This window comes from Phyllobates terribilis, unplaced genomic scaffold (assembly GCF_046119375.1).
Source record: "Phyllobates terribilis strain yellow unplaced genomic scaffold, ASM4611937v1 Scaffold_5__5_contigs__length_657084704, whole genome shotgun sequence".
Classification (NCBI taxonomy): Eukaryota; Metazoa; Chordata; class Amphibia; order Anura; family Dendrobatidae; genus Phyllobates; species Phyllobates terribilis.
In genome coordinates this window covers 485,675,731-485,700,799 of record NW_027362765.1, presented here as the reverse complement: position 1 = coordinate 485,700,799, position 25,069 = coordinate 485,675,731, and the positions used below count along the sequence as shown (strand labels likewise).

The following is a 25,069-nucleotide window of genomic DNA, read 5'->3' as shown; positions in this document are numbered from 1 at the left end:
CAATGTACTTAGTTAATTTATTCAGGAGGAATAACAGAGGAGTACACCAGTTCTCACATACACTGCTCAGTAAAGGGGTTTCCTGTTTATTATTTTTAATGACAAATGATTCCAGCATGTGAAAATAACACAGATGTATTTGTTCCCCGGTCTACTTTCTGCTACAGCCCCAGGATTTTGCGGACGAGACTCCCAGCAGTGACATCGCATCATGTGACCGCTGCAGCCAATCACTGGGTCAAAGGTGATGTCACTGTAGATGGCCTGAGACGAGATGACATCATTAATGCAGCCATAATAGTAAAGAGCTGGGGCAGAGGGTGCATGCATCTGTTTTATTACTTTCACATGCAGGAAGCTTTAAAAAAAAAATAAAATAAAAGCAGAAAACCCCTTTAATAAGAGAATTGGCAGAGTTGTTCATATGTCTCTGGCCGCATTCTCGGTTATCCTCCTCTCTGCTTATCCTCTTGTAGCTCTGCTGGCATTGGTCTATCAGGTGTACTCCTGATCTCTTCTCTCTGGTTTTCTCTGTTAGCTGCGACACTTACCACTGCTCTGAAATTGTGATGGAGCTGCCTGACTAATAGTCCTGCCTCATCATGTAGCTTGCCAGCTCGTTGGTACTTGTCCTGCCTGTGTGATTGATGCGCTAGTTGCTTTGATATGTTTGTTATTGTTGTTAGCCATGTATTGAATAAGGATCGCCTGTAGATAACTGCTTGCCAAAGTGATGGATCTTGTGTCCCTACTGTTCTAGTCTCCGGTGCTGTGGAGACCTGTTTATAAAGGACCTGCCACCTCTCCTGACATGTCTGATATACTAAATAATTGTAGTTCCCATAATATATGAATTCTGGAGCAACTTTTCTTAGAACTTTGTGTTTTACCATTCCTGTTATTTCTACTGAAAATGTATGGATACATTGACAACTGGACTTTACCAGTTTAGGTTGTGTCTCTTACGCAGTCTGGCAGTCAGCCCCTTATGATAGTTTTATACTATGTATGTACAACTCTTTCACAAGATGGTGAACAAAAAGTTGTCACTTTAGTCATACATTTCAAGGAGGAATAACAGGAACTGCACGACTTTGAGTTGCAAGAAAAGATGCAGCACAATTATTTCATCTGGAAGACAAGTGTTTACAAAAACAAACGTCTTACAGTATCTCACCGGCCATCTTTAACTCCTGTTCCTGTAGCGCTTTCTCCTCCCCTTGATTTTCCACCTATGTTTTTTCCTAATTTCTATTTTTTTTTCCTTTCCATCAACACACTTGTATGAGGACTCGTTTTTATTAGCTGGGTTGTAGTTTTGATCACCACTATTCATTTTAACCACTTACTGGAAAATGGGAAACAAATCTGAAGTGGGGTGAAATTGTTGAAAAAATAACAAAAAACCCTGCAATTCTGTGTTGTTTTTGTTGTTGCTTTTTTAACTTCATTCACTCTGCTTTAAAAATTACTTTGCAGATTGAGTCTTAAGGTCAGTGCGATTGCGGTGTACCAAACTTGTCTTTTTTCTTTATAGTTTAGTGGTTAAAAAAATTCAGGACTTTTTTGTTCAAAAATAGGTTTGTCGCCATTTTCTATGATCCATAACTTTTCTATTTGAGGTATTGTTGTTTTCTCTTTTTATGTGTGATGAGTTGCCATTTCTACCAATTTGGGGTACATGCGACTTTTTAAATGTCTTTATATTGTCTTTTTATGCGGGTTTGGTGTGTGGAGCAGCGTAAAAATCTGGCATTTTAATAGTTTATCCTATTTATGGCATTAACCATACAAGTTAATTGATTTTAGGCTTTCACAGAAGGGGCAATATCGAATGTTTTTTTATTTTTTTTTATTTCTGAATTAAGGAAAAATATTGTGATTCAAACCTTTTTTTTTTTTTTTTTTTTGTGCTGCGGTATATAGAAGTGACTAACTCCTATGAAATCCAGCCTGTGGCTGGACTTCGACTTCATGGAAGCACAAAAACTTTGGCGATGGGGGGCATTCATTACGCTCCTTAGGCCCTTGGTTGCAATGGCATTAGCACCCCATGATCGTGTCAGCAGAATGGTTATGTGACAACATTGCTCCACTTAAATGCAGCTGTCTGTTTGGAGACATGTGCTGTCTGTATTACACAGTCGGCACCCACAGTCTTTTGATGGGACTCAACCTCTGAGCCTGCTCAGTGCACCCAAAATAGGACGCATCAGTAAGTCATTTGTTGGGAAAGTGGGGAATCTGTCAGCAGGTTTTTGCTATTTAATCTGAGAGCAGCATAATGTAGGGACAGAAACCCTGATTCCACGAATGCCATGTGCTCTGAAGCTTGCTGTAGTGTCAATACAATCAGTGCTTTATTAGCAGGAGATTATCATTAGAGGACTAGATGGTCGTGTTTCATGCAATCCAGCTAATCTGTGCAACCCCACCACTGATTGACAGCAGTTTGTGTATACTATCAGCAAGCTGACAATCATGGGTGTTGGGTGGAATTATGCACTGCTACATAAACATCTACAGCAGAGAAAACAGGGATTCCATCAAAATCGCACCAAGCAGTCCAGAAAGTGACACATCGCTGGAATCAGCCTCCCTGTCCCTAAATCTTGCTGCTCTCAGACTACATTGCAAAAACATGTTGACAGATTCCCTTTAAAACCCATCTTCAGCTATTGAAAGCCATTATGCATCATATAGAAAGTTATAGTTTTATGGGCTTTTAGACAATTTTTTTTTTTTTTTTAATGAAGATTGAATTATTAACCCACAAAATGTAGTGAAAAGTGACTCATTTCCTGCACTTTAGTTACCGCATTTGCTGTAGTCAGTGTTATCTCCCGTCCATACTAGTAGCCCCGCTCGCAGGCCGCCACACCCTATACAACAGATAGCGCCTCTCTTTTTTTAACTATTGACTGTAAACTGCCTCGTCCCGGTGCTTCCTGGAGGGAAGGTAGCAAATGTCAGATCTTCCTGCGCTCACTGAGCTCTGTCGTAGGTTAGAGAGTTTATTTTAGATTACAGCGTTTTTGGTGGCCGGCAGGAGAGAACACAGGGGAAGCCTCCCCAAAAATGACCGAGAGCAGACCGAAGAAAAAGGGCGTCCTACTCAGCTATAACGTACATTGATAGTCACACCTCTGCCATTGCTGAAAATAAACTTCTTGTCCTGTGCTCTGTGATGCAAGTGTGCTAAAAATGTTTCCAGAAAGGGAAATGACCTCTCCCATGTGTCTTATCTCCGGATAGAGCCGCCTCCGCCTTCCACTATTATATTTGGGGGTGGATGTGGTTCTTTATTCACAGTAACCACAGCTAATCTGCGTGATGGCCCTTACACCTCACAGAAATGGCCGTGCTGTGTTACTCAAACAATCACTATCTGGGAATATGTTGTGTTTCTGGATATATAGCAATTCTCATTTACCTATGTAAATTTCAGGTTTATCTCCACGTTTTCCTGTCAGATTCGGTACGAATGAGAAGTCAAATGGAATCTGACAGAAAAACGCAGCGTGTTGTGCTCGAGGCCTGAGACCTACCAGAAGTAAGAGTTGGGGGTCCCAATAATATGGATTAAACATCAGAAAAGGAAATTGTTATTTTCAGTGATGGAGAATGTTGTGATATAGGGCCGTGCTGGGATCACTGGCCTATCTGCCTCATAGGAGCCTATGGCGTAGTCAGGAGACTATCTGAGCACCGTTCCATAGATCCAACCATATGGCCTTAAAGAGGACCGGTCACCTCCTGACAGACTTACTAGTGTAAAATATATATAATCGGGAAATCTTAAACATGGTCTATGGAGGGTCCACTCCGTTGCCATCTAGGTTTTCCTGTGAAACCCAGTCATAAAAAAAACAGGATTTTTTTCCCCAATTCACTGCAATATTGTGGTATTACAGTCTATACAATAGAGCACAGGTTCAAGCCCGCTAAGGAAAATGAAAAGCAAGATTTATTAAAAAACATAAAACTTTAATCACTCCTTTTTCCAGTGTAATAAAAAAAACATTTGGCATCGCCAAGTCAGCTAAATGACATAAAGAGCAAAAAAATAATTGAGCCGTTAGTATGTTTTCCAGGAGCTGCACTCCTAACCAAAAAATAAGTGTTTAAACGCAGTCAAAATGTCATATGTACCCCAAAATGGTAGGACGGAGAAAAAATGGTGATTGGCTCACCGTCCAGGGAGGACAATTCAGTGTGACACCCACTTTAATTCACATAGGAGGAATTCACATTGTGTGGTCAGGGCATATTGCAGGCTGGTATCCAGGGCAGAAATGGGAGAGAAGGTCCATGATGACTGAGCTCCAGCACCAGTGAGAAAATGTAAAAACATGGTGAAAAAAACCCCAAAATATAAAGATTAATGATCCATAAGTTTACACGTTTCAAGTTGGCAAACCTTATACATTGCTGTGGGGTTTTTTCTTTTGTGCTGGAGCCCATGGTACCAATAAAAACAGCAAAAAATCAAACTATCATAAAAGTCCAGCGACGGAAAAATAAGTTCGGTCTCAGAAATTGGCATCACAGACATTTTTTTTTTTTTTTATAAAAACAAAAGAAAAGAACTATAGTAGTTTGGTATCGCCATAGTCATGCTGACCTGGAAAATCAAGTTCACTTATCATTTTACGTCACAATGCCACGGAAACCAAATCCAAAAAACAATAGCGGACTTGACTTTTTTTTTTTTTTCTTCACCATGTCACTGCACTTAGATTTTCAGATGCAATGCTTTCCTTGTGTAATAAAATAATTATTATTGTCATATGTACTAAGGTCAAGACTTAAGGCCCCCATACACATTAAACTAATGTCGGCTGTATCATTCGATATCACAGGGTTCAGTCTAGTGTGTATGGAGGTCCCAGAGATGTGATTGTCAGGGGGTTAACCCATTACTTGTCAAATTAGCAATTTTCATTTTTTGTTTTTTTTTTGGACCTAATTAGAAAATCTTAGTTGCTAGAAGTAAAAAATTAGGCGTTCCAAAAAAAGGACATTGGTAGATAATGGGTTAATTAAGGATTCGTTGCGTCTGATTTTGAACTGCTGATCCTTCTGTTCTCTTGGACTTAAGCCGCCATCAGACAAGTTCGGCAGTGGTTCTCTCATGGAGAACCTAGGAGCACTCGGCTGAACTAGCACTCACTGTGTTTGGGAGAGTCGACCAAGATTGATGCCCATCATTTGGCCGGAATACAACCTGTACGGCAAGCTTCACAAGTGTGTGTAATTCAGGGCTTCATTACAAAATGAGAGTAATCAATAGTGTTTCTTGGTTGTTTTTTTCTATGTTTTTTTTTGTATCCATCACAGTTTAACAAAGTAGTCTTTCTCTTTAAGTCTCGTGTCTGACTTTCCTGTCTTCCTTTGCAGTCGACCATCAGCCCATCCTTCTATGCCTCCATGTGAAGTCTTTCCATTAGCAGACAAGGTCCTTCGTTCTATAGATCTACACCGGAGACAGGATGAGAAAGTTACGAAAAGGACTCTTGCCGCTTTTCTACATTTCTAATTGGATTGTGTAGAACACACAAAAGCTGTAATAAGAAAATGAAGGAAGTAATCTACTGGTCACCCAAGGAGGTTGCTGACTGGTTATCAACGCGCGGTCTACAAGAATACTCCGAGACTTTTAAATCCCTCAACGGCCAAGGATTGCTCAGGTTAAAGGAAGATGATTTCAGAAAACCCCCCTTGTCACGCATATCATCCGATAATGGACGGCAGTTGCTGGAGATGATAGAGACACTGAAAATCGAGAACCACATAGAGGAACATAAGAATGGACATGCAAACGGACATATTTGCATCAAAGATGAGATAAATTCCAATAATCATAGTTTCACCAGCAAAGCGAAGAAGAATGGGATGCCAAATGGAGTCCGGAAAGAGATGATAAAGATTCCTATGCCGGAGGTGGATCGTTCCCAGGCTTTTCCTGATGAGTGGTGTAAAACCTTAGTAGCCTTCACCTATGCACTTTGCTGTTTTATGTTCACTACAGTGATGATCTCTGTTGTCCATGAACGTGTACCTCCCAAGACAGAGGAAGGACCGCTCCCGGATGTGTTTTTTGATCATTTTGACCGGGTTGCTTGGGCCTTCTCCATATGTGAAATCAACGGGATGATTTTAGTGGCACTGTGGATTCTCCAGTGGTTATTTCTGAAGTATAAGTGAGTACAAAGTTACAAATATAAATACTTTTATAATGTTCCTCTCAGAATTTCATTGCTTGTATGGTTTACCCCTTCTTTGTTTAGAACACATACGTATAATTGTTTCATGTTTATTGTGTTTCGCCATCTACATGGGACCAAACTTTACAACAGTAATGTCATGAATTTACAGGCACTGTCAAAGGTTCCTCCAGCAGCCTTCACTCCTGTATCGGGAAGCAGCACTAAATCATTTAAAATGAACCAAAAACAAATAGTTTGTCCCTAAAGCTTTAAAAAGAAAAAAAGAAAATAACTCTGTGCCCTCGAATATATAAAAAAATAAAAACTGTGCCCTCTATAAATAAATTATTTAAAAAAATGTATATTTAAAAAAATAAACAAGTAAACAATATACACACTGTGCTCCAAAAATATAAAGGAAAACCACCCTGCGCCTACCCCTTTCTAATTGGGATAAAAGTGGGGGGTACTGACAATTAGTGGGGATTCCAGGACGTGGACCCCCACCAATCTCAGTTGTCTCTTAGCCTGTGATGACTTCTTGCAGCGGGCATATGAGAGCTGGTCGCCTTTAATGATTTTCTGATACTTTTTGGCTTCACTTTGGGGTACTGTTATGACGAGGCATGTCCTTGAAGGCAGAATACCAACCTTAAGCAGCTTATGTCAAATTTGATGTTTTCTCCTATTTAATTCAGTTATAGGAGACATTAGTGGAAACATTATGCACTTTACTGAAGCTTTACTTTGTAAACATGTGGGTGAAGGATATGTAATTTTCCTATTAAGATATCATCTAAAAAGGACGCCCAGTTGTCGGTGTCTGGCGGTATGGCATATTAACAAGTAGTTATATCCTGTTAGGGAGTTGGATAAACCCCGCCGGTCTCGTGTGCAGCTCATCCTCTATCCCTTGCTGCTGTGGAACAAGGCTAATTAAAAACTGGGTGAGCAGGTCACAGGGGACTAATGGCTGCGTGGCTATACAGAAAGCTTGTAGACATTAGTCACAGGCAATCAAGGGACAATTCACATATTTCACACTATTAATAAGACTGTGTCTCTGGGTATCTTCATCCATGTACTTTCTACAGCTTGTGATGGGAGTTGTTTCTAAAGGGTTGGCCAAGTATCATGTCTATCCCAATTTTATTTATATGGATATGATAGTTAGGTGGATAGTTTTTTTTTATATACAGGGTGGTCCAAAAGTAGGTGGACAGAAAGTGTAATAAGGTTATGAAGGGCGAGATTTATCAAACACTAAATTTCAGCGGCTTGTCTGGATCATCCTACAATAAACCATGAATTAGACGTGGACGATAAGCTTTCCACCCAATAGATTTCAGGATTCGCATGATAGAAGCTCGTGAAATTCCCTATTCCAAAGAGGCTCTTCTGGTGGACTTTTTTGGACTCTGAACAAATGTTTCAGCAACAAGTTGTTTATTATCTTCTGTACAGACTGTTTTGGGTTGACCAGTTTTTGGAGCATTAAGGATTGAGCCAGTGGCATTGAATTTGTCACGAATGCGTTAAATGGTTTGTCTCTTTGGGGCTTGAGTACCAAATGTTTCAACCCAATTTGCTCTAACGGTTTCAGCATTTTGAGTTTTCCAATACTCTGTTAAAATCCATTTTCTTAGGTCTGTATTTAATTATTTGCCATTGTGTTATCTGAATTATCTGAAAAGAAAACAGATTTGGGGGAGATCTATCTCTGAAAACTAGATCTGTGAAACTGGCTCAGTTGCCCTTAGCAACCAATCAGATTCCACACTCAGTCTGTGAGGAATGAAAAGTGGAATCTGATTGGTTGCTAAGGGCAACTGAGCCAGTTTCACTTTACACCATGTTTGATAAATCTCCCCCTTCATAACCTTATTACACTTTCTGTCCACCTACTTTTGGACCACCCTGTATATGGCATATATTTATTTTTAATACATTCTCCGTAAAATAGAAAATAAAATTGTGAAGCAGACCTTATTGTTGGACTTTTGATGTCTACTTGGCTACCAAAACCCATAGCAAGATTACATATAGAGACCTACCGCAGTCCGCACTCAGATCTCAATCCTTACTTTTAGTATGTGAAATGGGAAGGATTAGTCACACATCCCTGTGACATGTCCTAGTGCTCTCCAATGATTTCTTGGACAGCACACAGACATAGTTTCTAGAAGCCCTTCACACAGCAGTTTTAGAAACATTTCCTATTCTCATCAGATTTTGCAGATCAGATTTGACCATTAAAAGTCTATGGGGGTCCGTGAGATATGGATGAAACTAGGAAGACGTACAGCGCACATCAGAGTCCAGTCCTAGTTTTATCCAGGTCAGCTGTTACCTGCTCTGAATGTAAGCCATGTGCGGAGTTGGGTCTTCACAGCTCTGTGCGCTGTTCGGTGGGCGCTTCCGTGTCCTGCCTCTTATGTCCGAATCATCTGAATAGGTGGTGGTCTGTAGGACTCGGCCACTAAATGGTGCACAGATCCATGTTGTTCCATGTCCACATATTGATTGCAGCCAGCCACTGCTAAAGCAGATAACAGCTGATCGGTGGGTGTGTTGGGCCCCCCATACGCATTAGACTGATGTCGGCTGAACCTAACAGTATTGATGGATGTGTCCGATGGTCTAACATGTATGTGGGTGCTAGCTGACTGGTTGGGAGAGATGTCAATCGCATCTGTCCAATCATGGACTGACGATCACATTGTTATCTCAGACATAAGCCACCGGTCAACATGTCAGTTGGCTTGTTTCTCAAAGAGAACATTAGGAGCGCTCGACTGAACGAGTTATCCTGTGCATGGGAGTGTCAGCTGAGATGGCAGTCAGCCGAACGATCGGCCGAAGCATTGTTTGGCCAACAGCCATCTAATGTGTATGGTCAGTCTTGGACCTCCCCACCAATCTAATATTGATCACCTGTCTTGAGGAAAAGTCATAAATATGTTGGTCCTAGATAGCCACTTTAATGTTGAGTTTTTTGGAATAAAATGCCTTACTGCCCTTCTTTTCCCCTATACAGGTCCATCATTAGCCGACGCTTTTTTTGTATAGTCGGGACGCTGTACTTGTACCGCTGTATAACTATGTATGTTACTACACTGCCAGTTCCTGGAATGCATTTTAATTGTTCTCCAAAGGTAAGTGTTATCTCACCAATAAATCTATTCCCGTGGTTTATAGCCATCACATATGTGTGCTCTGGCAGAAAAGGTTATTTTATCATGTCATTTCCAAACCTTGCCTTTGTTTTTAGTATTTTGAATGGAATGCTTCCCTTGACATTACACTGCGTGTAGATTTAGCATTTGGACAAAGCGAAACAGCACTTCACAGGTTTTCTTTTTTTGGAGAATTCAGAATTATTGTTAATTGTATTGATAGATCTCCTGATCTTTAATTGGCCGAGAAAATGCTCCTAGGAACGTTTGTTACAGGTAATTGGCTGGGTGTAAACGTGCCACCTTTTCGCTAGTTAATCAGCTGATGTGATACCGCTTGTCCCACTGTGTATGTTTGTGTGTGTGTATACTGGACATGTCCATGGATTATGAGTGGCCACTCATTTGAGCTTCTCAGACAATCATCTGATTGATGTCCTCAACAACTTTCATTCAAAAATGACTTCTCTTCTAATGGAAAAGCACAAGGTCTTACTGGATGGATGTCTACTGTCCACTTCTGTGCAGCTTCTGGTGGCAGATGGACCTTTGTGATGGACATAACGGAGATGTCCTCACCTACTCTGCTGAAATCCAGATGGAGATGGATGCTTTGACTATTGCTTTCTCCTATAAGTTATGGCATCTATGACAGTTACCAGCTTTTTTTTATTTGCAGGATATGAGTGATACTTTCTAGAGCAACTTTAGAGGTAAAGCTCCTTTTTAAAACTGTGGCTTCTTTATCTGAAGTCCAGAACTTGTAGAAGCAGCTGCTCATATCATTCACAAGATGTGCTGGGGGTTATCAGAAGTGAAGACATAGAAGATTGTATGTAGTGATCATTGTTGTAAACACCACTGAAGTAATCCTATTGAAAGATAACCTCGTCTCCCCAGCCTCCTGGTAATTGATTTAGATTGCATTCACCTGAGCAGGAAATGAGTTTCAGGTTTAGTGTCCTGTGAAGGACAGCTCGAACTTCTACTGGTTGTTAATTGGTTTCTGTGGATCTAAGAGTTAAAGGGGTTTTTCAGGATTTAATACCCTACCCCCATGTGTACACAACTGATGGCTGTCAGTTGAACAATGGTTTCACTGATTATTCAGCTGACCTCTATCTCCCCCATGCACAGGAGTGCTTTTCTCAGCCAAGCCCTCCTGTGTTCTCCGTGAGAGAGCCGCTGCCAGATTCCTCAGGCAGCAGCTTATTTCACAGAGAACAAAATGATCGTTAGTCCAGGTTTGCCAGATCCTTCACTTCCCAGACATCTATCAAGGGAGTGTCAGGAGACTCAGCGGGTTTGACTAACTTTGGTCCAGTGTGCAACCATTGATGACCTATTCTTGGGATCAGGTCATCATTCTCAGATTGGGGGTCCTACTCCCGACACGCCAACCAGTCAGCTCTTCAGAGCTTCCATTGTGGCCCGATGTGCACAGTGTACAGAATAGCGTAGCTCCGTGCTTTGTGTAGTGGCTGATCTTTGGTTATGAAGTTCAGCTCCTATCGAAATGAATGGGCGTGGATTGAGCGTGCACAGAGTTGCAGAATGGTTGTCTGTAGGCAGCAGATTGCACCAGTCACATCTAGTCTGATCCAACATTGGCTGAAAGGCTGAAGGACCAGTGTTATGGCAGACTATCATTCTCATAGAATTTTAAAATGATGACTGACTTTTATCCCTCGTAAATGTTTCCATTTAGACTGTCCGAACAGTGCACAATAATGGTTTTCATTCCCAAAAGGGCCTTTACAGCAGGTGACGCCCCCATGTGACGCTGCCATAGATGCTTTGCTACCTGGAGAGTTTACAATACATTTTATATAAATGCATAGCTTATGTTCTGTATAGTTAGTGTGGCTCTCAAATTCTCTGTCACTAAAGCTCCATTTACATGGAACAACTGGCAGCCCTAAACGACTACCGATCTGATCGGCAGTCATTTAATATCCTGTATACACAGGCAGACCTCTGTAAACCATTCACATTGAATGATCTATAATAGATCTCACAGTGCGTATAGGTTGCCATTGTTTACACCGGACGATGTGCTACCGAGAGTGATGATCTTATGTGCAGCACAAGAGATCATTTCACCTTCTGAACGAGAGTTTTGCTCATTCGCGTGTTCGTCAGCCTGTTAACACTGAAAGATTATCATGTAATGAGTATTCTTAAAAGTGCTCGTTCTCAATAATCTTTCTATGTAAAGGCTAAGGCTCCTTAGTATACCCCAGTCTAGTGCTGTTTTCCTGTAGTAATGCCTTGCTCTATAGCAACGTTATTTATTTTGAGGGTAATATAAGCCATAATTGCATCAAATGAATGAAGATCTAGCTGGCAGAAATCCCAGCTGTCTGTGTAAAGCAAATCATTTCCCTCCTGACCGAAATGTCCAGCGGCTCTTGGCATGTGAATGCTGGGCTGATATTTGACTTTTGTCCTGCTATTTACTAGGAAGATAAATTAGGAAATTAAGGACTAATTAATCTGCCTCTCTTTTCATCACGCACAGCTGGATGACACTCGTAGAATTGCTTCTTATGGAAATCTCATTTTTTTTTTTTTTTTTCGAATTTTCAATCTGTTATTTCTGTTTCTTAATTATACATAAAATGGAGTACAATATGCAGCCTTAGCCTGACATTATACAGAGAGCGGCGGGCTTGTTAAATTGAAGGATTAGCATGCACGGTGTTAGCATAATCCAGCAGGAGTTTATTAGGAGAGCGATGACGAGTCTACAAGATGCTGTTGTGTATGGTAATGACTTCAGTCTGTAGCGCCTGGCTCTGTCTGCTAATCATTGTCACCTTCTCCAAAGCTTCTTACTGCCCTCAGCTGATGGGTTTGTAAATACGATTGTATGGACATTAACTAGAAATGCATGGCATAATGCTGGGGATGATCTAGACATCTATAGACAGTTCAGGATACTAAGGCGTCCATACCGACCAGACTCTGACCCAGTTTTAGGTATGAGTTGGTGATCCTCAGTGTTACTATTGAGCATAGGACAGCTACAGACCGCAGTGACCCTGGGATCAATAATTCATTTCCTAGGCTCACAATTGATCAGCAAAGTGATTGCAGCCGAGCGGGGTCCTACTTTGTACTGTTATTTCCGGCTAACTATTAACACAAGCTGTGATAATCTAATTATGTACTTAAATAATCAATCTAGGAGCTATGTGATTTGCATCTACATCATGTTAATGTATTTAATTATCATTTGCTTTAATTTTATTTTCTGTTTTTAAATAAATGTCCATTTTTGATATTCTGCACATTGGGCCTCTTGTATTAAAAAAACAAACCTGAGGATCCTTTTAAAATTTTCCACATTATATTACAAATTGTGTAGTTGCTAACAATATAGTCGAAAAGATGCAAATAAAAAATTAGTGAATAAAGTGACGAACAACTAACTGCAAAGTCGTGCAGCCACAAAGGGTCTATGCAATAATCACTTCCATTAATCACTAGGATACGGACAAGCTGCTGATTAGTAGGGTCCTAATGGTGGGACCCCTTGCAAACATGAGAGCTGGGTTACCGAGTCCCCTGTTTCATTGGAGCAGCGATTGAGCATGTGGCCCCTAAAAGTGAATGACTGAGATAACAGAGTGCATCCCTTGGGTATCTTCATCAGTCCCATAGACTTTGAGTAGAGCAGGCGTGCGCATACTCTGCCTATCCTTCCTTTCAATCGGGGAACTTGTGATCGCTGGAGGGTCCAGCATTGGGAACGCCTGCGATCATAGCTAATCATCTATTTTAGCTATATCTGATAAGTTGCTGTTTTGGTACAATAACTTAAAGGTTATACCCTTTTAGAAAGCTATATTTCATAGGCTGCAGTGTCTCCTAAAACAGAGTATTACTTGCCCTCCCCAGATCTAGCACCATGTCTCTGCCTCAGTCTGTTATTTGTCTGCAATGACGTCGACAGCGCTGCAGCCAATCAGTGAGCTCAGAGGCTTGTGCTGTCTGCACAGGCAGAACTGCTTAGCTCACTGATTGGCTGCAGTGCTGTCTACGTGATTTTAACACCGCCATCAAGCAGATAGTGGGGCAGCGGCAGAATTGGCGCTAGACTCTGGAAGGGTAAGCAGTAGGGTATGTGCACACGATGCAGAAATGAAGCAGAAAATTTCTGCATCATTTCTGCATCTCCCTGGCAGAAAAAACACATGCAGATTGTGCATGCGTTTTTCCTGCAGAATACATGCGGATCCACATGCAGATTCACATGCGTTTCCGCATGCAGATTGACAAGCACTTTCCAGGCGATTTTAGCATCACCTGGAAAGTGCTTGACAACTAGGTCACACTATATAAATCCATGCAAACAGCATGGATTTATACAGTGTGAACCGAGAGAGTGTATATACTTACCTCTGATGGCCCGCGCTGTCCTGCTCAATCCGTTCTCCCGGCTGCCGGCAACTTTGAATTGAAAGACCTGCCGACATCAGCGTCACGTGACCCGTCACATGATTCTGACGTCAGCGCAGGTCCTACAACTCACTGCAAGTGCCGGGAACCAAGCGGGAGCGCTGCGCGGGCCGACAGAAGGTAAGAATACATTTATTTTTTATTTTATTCTTTTTTTACAGCTTTTTTAATGGTACCTGGGTGTGGATGAGACTCTCCTCTCCTCCACACCCGGGTACCATCCGCACATTAGAACGCACCAATTACGCAAGTACAAATGCAGTCTTGCGGAATTGGCGCGTTCTAATGCAAGTCAATGGCGGCGAAATCGCCGCGTTTCCGCAAAATTAATTGACATGCTGCGGATTTTTGACCGCAGCGTTAACGCTGCGGAAAAATCCGCATCATGGGCACAGCACATGCGGATTTCCATTGGGGAACATTGCTTCCCTTCTACAATGCGTTTTTCATGCGTTTCCGCGGCGTTTACGCAACTGCAAAAACGCCGCGGAAACGCATGAAATACGCATCGTGTGAACACAGCCGTAGGTTTTGTTTTACAGCTACCGCAGCCTATGGAGAGAGGCTTTTTTAATGGGGACAACACTTCTTAAGTTTTAGTAGCGTTTTGTCATTCTTGAGTACAAGAGTAGGGCCTCAATGTTCATGCCGTCCAAAACGACACATCCTAGAAACCCTCCAATCAGATATCCGTGGGCACTCAGTGACCTGGTTAGGTAACATAACTAAATAATATTTATTATCAAGAATGCCCAGAAGTGTCCTTATTGCTTCCCTATAGTCACCCCACAAGCCTCCGCTTCTCCCCGTACTGAGAGCGCGAGATCTTGTGTCTTATCACGAGGTCTCGCTTTAAACTAAACCAAGTCTGCCGCATCCCTTACAGATCAGTAACCTCTGATGGTGATGTCCATAGGTAACTGCTTATTAAGAGACGTGGCCGTGCTGGTTTAGTTCAAGGCACAACATCTCGCACGTTAATCACAGAGGGTTGTGATGTCAAAGCATGGAAATTTGGACCCAACTTTTCCTAGAAAGTCAGATGCTTTAGCATGCCATTTTTGACGATAAGCGTTGAGTTTAATAACCAATCTGTGGCTGACCATTGTTTTCTTAAATAAAAAGGACCACCACAAACAGGTGTACGGGGGCCTTAAAAAGAACCCATCACATTAGACTGTCAGACGCTTGGCCAATCTAACTTTGGAATATTTCTGTACAGGTTTTTTATGGTTATGGCTTTAGCGTTTATACCTGCGAGCACCTATCGCCTTTTTGTTCCTGTAGTTTACTTTCTTCTAATATCTTTCAATGATATTTGAAAATGAAATGCCTGATTGACCCCACTACCTATAATCAGGACGGTTTGTGAGCACTTGGATCAGTCAGTGTAAATCTTACCGCAGGGAGACCTGGCGCACAGCTTGTACCGTTGTGTAGCTGAGCCACATTAGAGGCCTTGATTATGAGGCGCCAGAAGACACGTAAAGTTAAAACGTTGGAAACTTGGAGCCATGTTGGTGAATCTGTTGCCAATTGTGTCCCAATGACATCGTTCATACAATATCAGAGGCATATTAGGGAATCTTTGACACAATCAGTGGCCGCAGACCCCATCTACTTAGTCTCCACATAACCTTTCTAGCAAAGTAATTGAAAGTATTTATTAAAATGGATTTCTTGTGCAGATGTACAGTATTTGTATATAAAGAAATGCTTCATTCCCTGCCCTGGTGAAGCGTGAAAGCTTCTGTGTTAGATTGTCAGCCGCACAATATCGGGTTCCTTACACTTAGATGTATTGTTCTCCAAATAAATTCCCCCCTCCCTCCCCCCAAAAAAAATCATGAAGTACCTGGAGTTACCGTAGACCATGCATTTCCTTATGTTTGTATTATTTAGGCCCTAATTCCCTTTATGATAAAATGATTGTATCCTTTGAGATTTGGCAGTTTTGCTTTTTTTTTTTCTTATTGCTGAAATTAGTTTTTTTTTTTCTAGTCTGTTGGCCATCCAATCCAAAGTAAATGTTTTTAGAGGTTTATTAATATAGTGGTGGAGCAGGAAGGAAGTGGGCTGTACGATGGTATTTAGGGTCTACTTCTCATTTCACCCTCCCTCTGGTGATCGGATACTTGTACGGACACTTTCCTGCAGTTCCAGGATGTGGCGCCCCTGTGGATACACATCTATACACACTGGACAATTGCTGTATGTGTGTGTCTGTAGATGGTGTTATAGTGAGGAACCATTTCAACTCCAAAGTGACTTTTTAAGGCTTCTGTATGTGGGACAAACTGTATAATATTGTGCTTAAAATTGGTGTCACATTTTTTTTAACTGATTAAACTGGATCATTTGCTTGCATCAGCCAATCCGACTACTACCTGAAAGTGCTATCCGCCTTCCCTACCAAATTATCTTATGCCTCTAAAATGAAAAATGAAGCAGCTCTGCAATATGTCTTAATTAAAAATGTTCTTGAGTTATTGTTTCTACAGCTCCTGTGTAGACAATGTATCTCCATGGTAACACTGCAACCCTCCAGTGAGGACTCCAGCCTTCATTTTATTCTAGATGTCTTAAGGCCCCGTCACACATAACGAGATCGCTAGCGAGATCGCTGATGAGTCACGGTTTGGTGACGCAATAGCGATCTCGCTAGCGATCTCGTTATGTCTGACAGGTAGCAGCGATCAGGCCCCTGCTGTGAGATCGCTGATCGTTACAAAGCTTCCTGGACCATTCCCGGGTCGTTGCGCTCCCGCTGGGCAGTGTGCATCGCTGTATTTGACACCTTGTCAACGACCTCGCTAGCGATTCAGAACTGAGACACATTGAGGTGCATAAATTGGACTTTTCTGCGTTCATCGTCCCTGATTGGTGGTCGCTACTGCGTCATTGTTTTTTCAGATCCCACCAGCGTTCTCCAGCTGTGACTCCACTTTGAACAAATCAGACATCTTTAGCGAAGTAGGTATTGTTTGGGGTCTCAAATGAGTTTCCATTTTTAATTCATTTATAGGACATCTACCAATTATCTGCTATCATTGCTCTTCAGGGAGGGAGGGAGGGCTTGGCTTCTATCTGTATATATATGCTTTTGCATGGGCAGATATTTTAGGGGTCTCGTGCACACACACCCACACAGCACGTTTTCTGACACGCTGTCGTGGCCAACCGCTTCAGAGTTTTTCATACGCCAATTAACATGAAGCTTAAATCAATAGACTGTTCTTTTGGCCTGTTGCACGCTTCAAAACTTTCTTTGTCGACGTGATGCAATTACGTACTGTCCGCCTGGCTTTGTGGACTCTGTGGACCGAGCCAATGGGGAAGTGGAGCTCGGTGAATAGCGTGCAAACGATCCTGCAATTGCAGGCCTTCAACCAGTGGGACATGGCAGAAACACCCATGATGCGAAGACCTGCCGCGACAACTGCTGCCAGTATTTTAACGGTCCTGGTGCCCCGTCACACATAACGAGATCGCTAACGAGATCGCTATTGAAGCCAAGCCCTCCCTCCCTGAAGAGCAATTGACGCGCCCCTGGGCCTGCTGCTTTGCGCGGCATCGCGCGCACGGGGGAGCTTACCCGGATCCGGATCAGATGGGGGTAGTAGTCTCGTGGCGGTGACCCGGTCCGTGCCCAGGGAGTCAAACTGAGTGGCTGGCAGTCTTGGTAGTTGTTGTTTCTGTGATCGACTACGCCACCCGTTGAGTGCGGCTTTGAAGCCGCCGCTGCAGAACAGTCCACTGAGGCCAGGTGTATAAGGATGTGCAGCGTGGTGGTATAACCCCCAACGGGAGGGGTATGGCCTCAGGGCAGCGCGGATGGATGATGGGGGTGATGGTGGTACACGAGCGCAACAAAGACAACTCGGAGTCTTGGTGGTGCAGTTCAGGGTCTTTACTCACTGTTACTCGGTTACTGCTCCAGGCCACCGCTGCAGAGGTGGCCGCCTGTGTCGCGCTGTGCTCACCAGGCGAGGGGCTCGGTCAACTCCCAGGTCTTTCCGGAGTGCTTTGCAGGACCCCCTTTATGTCCCCTGTTTCTGGTCTTCAACCCCACTAGTGACCACGCTTATGTCCAGTTGCCTCGGACCTTCTTGGTGGGCAAACGTTGGCCTGCGTTTCCCAGGTCCTATGTGGTGCCTTTCTAGCGGGTGTGGTGAGGGGCTGCTCCACATGTAATGTCGCAGCCTCCGGTTCTTAGTTGAGGGTAGTTTCTCTCCTCCACTAATTTGGGATCCGGTTCCCATCTTCTTGACCTGACCCCCCTACTCAGGTAGCGGCGGGCGTATGGTGGCTTCCAGCCAGTCCACACCCCTGGGGTCCCCTCTTTCCTTTCTGGAGCCCAGTCTGCTCCTCTTCCTCCTCCAGGCTCAGGCCTCCTGACAGGGCCTGCCTGTGGAGCAGAGCCCATAAAGCAGCTCTGCTCCCTGTCTTCTCCTCTCTCAACTCTCTTTCTTTCTAAGATGGTGCCTCCCTTTATACTCCTGTACAGAGTGCACCCAGGATCTACTTCCCCCACGCACACACTACCGGGTTCCCTTCTCTAGGTGTTCCCTCCCCCCACTCCAGCCAGGGACATGCTCACTCGTGCCTGCATAACTAATGGGAGCACCGTCGAGCTGTCCCCCGGAAATGTGGTGTAGTGCATGTGGGTGTTAGGGTCCTGAGCCACACTCTATCCTTACCTGGAAGTGAGATATCGCACATCTGGGTGAGATGCAATACCTCTGTAGCAACCGAACCCTCGGGGTGCTACACAATGATAGCAGATAATTGGTAGATGTCCTATAAATAAATAAAAAATGGAAACTCATTTGAGACCCCAAACAATACCTACTTCGCTAAAGATGTCTGATTTGTTCAAAGTGGAGTCACAGCCGGAGAACGCTGGTGGGATCTGAAAAAACAAGGACGCAGTAGCGACCACCAATCAGGGACGATGAACGCAGAAAAGTCCAATTTATGCACCTCAATGTGTCTCAGTTCTGAATCGCTAGCGAGGTCGTTGACAAGGTGTCAAATACAGCGATGCACACTGCCCAGCGGGAGCGCAACGACCCAGGAATGGTCCAGGAAGCTTTGTAACGATCAGCGATCTCACAGCAGGGGCCTGATCGTTGCTACCTGTCAGACATAACGAGATCGCTAGCGAGATCGCTATTGCGTCACCAAAACGTGACTCATCAACGATCTCGCTAGCGATCTCGTTATGTGTGACGGGGCCTTTACACTTCTTGCTACCCCCCCCCCCCCCGTACTTACGTTGTCATAAAGGAGTGTGACTGTTGTCTGTTACCATGGAGACGCATTGGTTTGTGTTTGAGCTGTCAAAAGAGAATGGTTACAATTATTTATTGCAAAGTTACTTCATTTCTCATTTTAGATGCATTGAAACAGTAAAGTTGTGAAAGGGGTTATAGCATATAATTGTATACCGAAAGGTATTTGAGTGAGGCCCCCAAATATCTGCATCCTCAGGTTGCATTATAAACCTACCTACAATCTTGAGAAAATTATACATTGCTGATCATGTCTCCCCCACCCCCCAAGTATTCTTAGACAATGTCCTGATGGCCACAGGCATGCTGGAAGTTGTAGTTCCACACTAGTTGTTATACTGAAGGTTGCTGACCGCTTTTCTAGAGCAAAGGCCAGTAGGTATGTGATATAGAAAAATGACTGTGGCCTCAGCACTTACAGATGTTTGCCAGACTCCATAAACCTGCTTTTCCCAGTTAATAAAGGTTTCTCCGAGCTGTTAATATTCTGCTAATTTCTCCTTCATATAAAATATGTCCCGAGCTCTGAGAGCGAGTCACAACCTCCACACAATAGATTCACTTTCATACAATGAAGATGAACACCACAAAGGAGATTTATTGGCAAGAGCACAGAAATTAGACAGTGACTTGGAGGCGAGGTCAAGTTCAGTTACAGTGGTGGCAAAAAGTATTGTCACCCCTGCAATTCTGTCAGATAATACTCAGTTTATTCCTGAAAATGATTGCAATCACAAATTCTTTGGTCTTATTATCTTCATTTAATTTGCTTGCAAGGAAAAACCACAAAAGAGAATGAAGCAAATATCAAATCATTGATCATTTCACACAAAACTCCAAAAATGGGCCAGACAAAAGTATTGGCACCCTCAGCCTAATACTTGGTTGCACAACCTTTAGCCAAAATAACTGCGAACAACCGCTTCCGGTAACCATCAATGAGTTTCTTACAATGCTCTGCTGGAATTGTAGACCATTCTTCTTTGGCAAACTGCTCCAGGTCCCTGATATTTGAAGGGTGCCTTCTCCAAACTGCCATTTTGAGATCTCTCCACAGGTGTTCTATGGGATTCAGGTCTGGACTCATTGCTGGCCACCTTAGAAGTTTCCAGTGCTTTCTCTCAAACCATTTTATAGTGCTTTTGGAAGTGTGTTTTGAGTCATTGTCCTGCTGGAAGACCCATGAACTCTGAGGGAGACCCAGCTTTCTCACACTGGGCCCTACATTATGCTGCAAAATTTGTTGGTAGTCTTCAGACTTCATAATGCCATGCACACGGTCAAGCAGTCCAGTGCCAGAGGCAGCAAAGCAACCCCAAAACATCAGGGAACCTCCGCCATGTTTGACTGTAGGGACCGTGTTCTTTTCTTTGCCTCTTTTTTTTTTTTTTTCTGTACACTCTATGTTGATGCTTTTTCCCAAAAAGCTCTACTTTTGTCTCATCTGACCAGAGAACATTCTTCCAAAACGTTTTAGGCTTTCTCAGGTAAGTTTTGGCAAACTCCAGCCTGGCTTTTTTATGTCTCAGGGTAAGAAGTGGGGTCTTCCTGGGTATCCTACCATACAGTCCCTTTTCATTCAGACGCCGACAGATAGTACGGGTTGACACTGTTGTACCCACGGACTGCAGGGCAGCTTGAACTTGTTTGGATGTTAGTCGAGGTTCTTTATCCACCATCCGCACAATCTTGCGTTGAAATCTCTCGTCAATTTTTCTTTTCCGTCCACATCTAGGGAGGTTAGCCACAGTGCCATGGGCTTTACACTTCTTGATGACACTGCGCACGGAAGACACAGGAACATTCAGGTCTTTGGAGATGGACTTGTAGCCTTGAGATTGCTCATGCTTCCTCACAATTTGGTTTCTCAAGTCCTCAGACAGTTCTTTGGTCTTCTGTCTTTTCTCCATGCTCAATGTGGTACACACAAGGGACACAGGACAGAGGTTGAGTCAACTTTAATCCATGTTAACTGGCTGCAAGTGTGATTTAGTTATTGCCAACACCTGTTAGGTGCCACAGGTAAGTTACAGGTGCTGTTAATTACACAAATTAGAGAAGCATCACATGATTTTTCAAACAGTGCCAATACTTTTGTCCACCCCCTTTTTTAGGTTTGGTGTGGAATTATACCCAATTTGGCTTTAGGACAATTCTTTTGTGTTTTTTTTCATTGAAGACAAATTAAATGAAGATAATAAGACCAAAGAATGTGATTGCAATAATTTTCAGGAAGAAACTGAGTATTATCTGACAGAATTGCAGGGGTGCCAATACTTTTGGCCACCACTGTACATGGTTTCCCAGGTTCCTCTGTCAGGAGAGAGTCCCTTTTACCCTGGGCATTGGTAGCACTGTCACATAGCAGTGTATCCTGTGTTGCCCTTTCATGAGTGGATCGGAAGCAGGTTATTAATATTATAAGACCCAATTAGGGATGTGCAAATAGTTCTTGTCCTGTCTATAACCAGATCTGTGCATGAATAAGAACACTGATCTAAGACACAAGGTACAGCAGAGAGCACCCAGTAGCCATTGTGACTACTGTGCATACAATGTTAAGACATTACAGCCTTCCTTTCACACGTTGCATTATTCTGTAGTTCTTGGTGTCACTTGTGTATTTTGTATCACTTACCCGTAATGTTTTACATCAAGTACCACAGTCTGAGCCGTACACGTGAATGTAGAGCCTGTCGCTAACAGAGGGCCCCAGCGTTGGCAGACCCATACATGCTGCCCAATCCTATAGACGGCGCACAGGATGCAGCTACGTTTCCAAGTTTATTGGTGAAACGACATTTGGGCCACTGACTACCTGCCAGCTCTCCAGAGTTGATGTGTTATCCAGCACTAGCCTGCGATACTCGCGTCCGCATCAGACGTGAGCGGGGCCGATGGCGATATGACCCCACACACCTGCCGAGACCTGTGCATGATCGGCTGGTATTGCGCATGTGACCTATTCTAACAAATGGGACATTTGCACAGTACCTCATGATATAACCCGGGATAAGAGAGTCCTCCCAAACTCATATCGCAATCTCCTGAGCAGCACCAAACCTGCTGAAAACCTCTTGGAAACCAGCAATTTCTGGAGGTATTTTCATTCAGGGAGGCATAAGATGGGGCACGGCCTCAGATAAGAGCGTTGCCGCAGGTGAAGACATATATGAGGCTGTTGAATTCTGCTCAGGAGATCCGCAGCCAGCCTGGACATCCTGGTCTGTACTTGGACAGTAATGGATGAAAGTAGGAATTTCATCGAAAATGTGTTAATTTTGGAGCACAAATCTCTTACATCTTCTGTGTAAATGAGCTGTTTAAAATTTTAAGAAACTTGTCAATACTTTCATCTCAAAATAGCATCCTCTACTATAATCCAGAGCTGCATTCACAATTCTACTGGTCACCATTGGAAATCATTTTCATCCCTAACAGATTATTCAAAAGGGTTTTCTGAAGATGAAGATTGACAGATCAGACCTGCTACAAAAGAACTCCTTGCATCTGCACATGGGGTCGGAGGTTGGTTGTATCCAGCAACCCTGGCGGCTACAGAGAGGTGTGAGCAGGCAGTAGGACAGTCCGCTCACACTGCATGCTTCTTACCTAGGTAACCAATCACGCTGAGTGGCCATTAACCTAGACAATGAGCGTCACACTATGAAATTAAAAATCCATCTGTTCATGAGAACTGAGAGGATTTTTACTGAGGGTTAAATTGCAAAGCTTCTTGTTTTTACAAGCACTTTGCAATTTTACCCATTTTTGATCTTGAGCTACTCCCTCTTAAGCGCTTATGCTGCTTTGGGAAAGTTAGTTTTCCTGTATTACATTACTGTCCAGTGCCTGGCGTAAAAACGACACTTCCGAGAATCACCAGAGCAATGGCCATACTGATGCCAGATTCTCTTCTTCTTCCGCATCATCTTCTATCTCCATAGTAATACGTTGGATGGTGGAGCGAGCATGACGACATGATATTAGGGGACCAGGGAGAAGATTACCATGTTGCTTAGTTTGTATCCTGCGTGTCCAGTAGTACATGTTCAACAGGATGGCGTCATGGCGCTGCTGCGAGGCTTAGCTGGCTGTTAGTTTGGTTGCCCGTCATCAGACAGGATGGAGCTGTGTGTTGCATCATGACTGCCGTCTCTGTACACTGTGGACCCTGTGATTGTGTTGCTCTGATTACAGCACAGCCGGGGTTATGGGTATTATCCTCAGGGGCTTAGAGGAAAAATTGCTTTAGAAGCGCTCATTACATGTGAAACACTCTCCAATCTGCACTCTCCGGGGACCTGGCACCTCCTTCTCAATCCTGTGTGATCCTGGAGAAGCACACAGCGTTCAGCGCGGCCGATCAGTCCCCTGAGGCCGCCCAGCTGTGGTGTACACCAATGTACATCCAATATATGCTGCCTCCTACCGCACTGAGCCAAGGTGTCAGAGATGGCTGCAGTGCTTTCACTTTGATGGAAAGGAGGAAATACCATTTGTTTAATGACTAAACAACCACAAGGTAGCAGAATAAGGTTCTGTACACTAAGCGACACATGGCCTGGGGAGAAGCGTCACCACAACAGGCGCGGTCTGTTACCAGTGAACCAGCGGGTCTCAATGAAGCCACAGACATGCCAATTAGCTTGTGGTAACTTCACTCCATAAGCACAACATATCCGCCCTATCGAGGAGCAGAGGCCGGCGTCCCTCCATTGATGGAGATTCTGCAGACTAATGAAGAATGCAGAGTCTGGTCTTGATTAGAATGAACTTTCCATCCAATTAATGTAATTAGTAACAAGAGTCTTAATTGCTGGAGCAATGATTGCGATGTACAGGCTTTTCACTTTGTAGATATTGAGCATAATCTTAACATTTGTTTATGCACATGTGATGGAGTATAGATTAGGTGCAAGCCGCCCTTTTCCAACATTTACGTCATCCTTAATGGGTAGGATGAGTTTGGAACCTACTGGAGAATTTGTTTATATAGACCTTCCATAACATAAATACTGCACAAAGAAATCTGTCATGAATAGGAGGTTTGGGTGTATTCTTTAGCTATCCACTACGTAGGTGATGATTGTTATATTGGTGTGGATCCCACCGATCACCAGAACAGATATTTACTGTGCCCTGGAGGATTTGAATGCACGGAGTGCTACTGGCCTATTCTAGTTTATGGCACTGAAGATACATTTTGTAATGCGCTCTGCAATACACCTATCTTAGCAAGTGCCATAAACTTCAGGCCCCCCAAACACATTAGACGAACCCACTGGTGCTTAATGTATATGACTGCCCCCCGACTCATCCCCAACAGATAATGTAGATCAGGGGTGGGGAACCTTTTTTCTGCCAAGGGCCATTTGGAAATTTTTACCATCATTCGGGGGCTGCACAAAATTATCAACTTGAAAATCACCCTACTATATTTGACCAAACAGTTAAATAACTGGCCCCTAATGTGCTGGCTGCAGCTGCTTCTCTTTGGTGCGGCTTTGATATTTGGTGATATTGAGAATGTTGCTCCTCACAACTGCTTTTCAAGGTTTGCATCAGTCTGGAGCACAATCAACTCTTTGTAATAAGTTTTGTAAAGCATATACATCACACGTCAAACTCTGGCCCGCAGGGTGATTTATATTTGCCCCTCGATACCAGGACCACCACCCCTATGTGGGGCCATTATTCTGTATAAAAGGTAATGCGGGGCCTATCATACTATAAGGAGGACTATGTGGGGCCCATAATTCTGTACGGAAAGCTATGTGGGGCCTATTATTCAGTATGGATGACCTTGTGGGGCCCATTATACTGTATACTAGTTGGCCCGCAACTTTGTCCAAGTTTTTCATTTTGGCCCACTGCGTGTTTGACGTCCCTGATATACATCATATAGGAGACGCTGGGACTGCTG

At 43.3% G+C, this 25,069-nt stretch overlaps 1 protein-coding gene across 5 annotated transcripts in view; it reads left to right on the top strand.

Moving 5' to 3' along the window:
- Nucleotides 1-25,069, top strand: part of SGMS1 (sphingomyelin synthase 1) — a 477,679-nt gene that overhangs the window by 441,492 nt on the left and 11,118 nt on the right. For all 5 annotated transcript variants that reach the window (XM_073685501.1, XM_073685499.1, XM_073685502.1 and 2 more), the window contains 2 exons: nt 5,401-6,203; nt 9,247-9,364. In XM_073685501.1, the coding sequence (XP_073541602.1) occupies nt 5,578-6,203; nt 9,247-9,364 (744 nt within the window). In that variant the 5' untranslated portion in view covers nt 5,401-5,577. The remainder of the gene's footprint in view (nt 1-5,400; nt 6,204-9,246; nt 9,365-25,069) is intronic.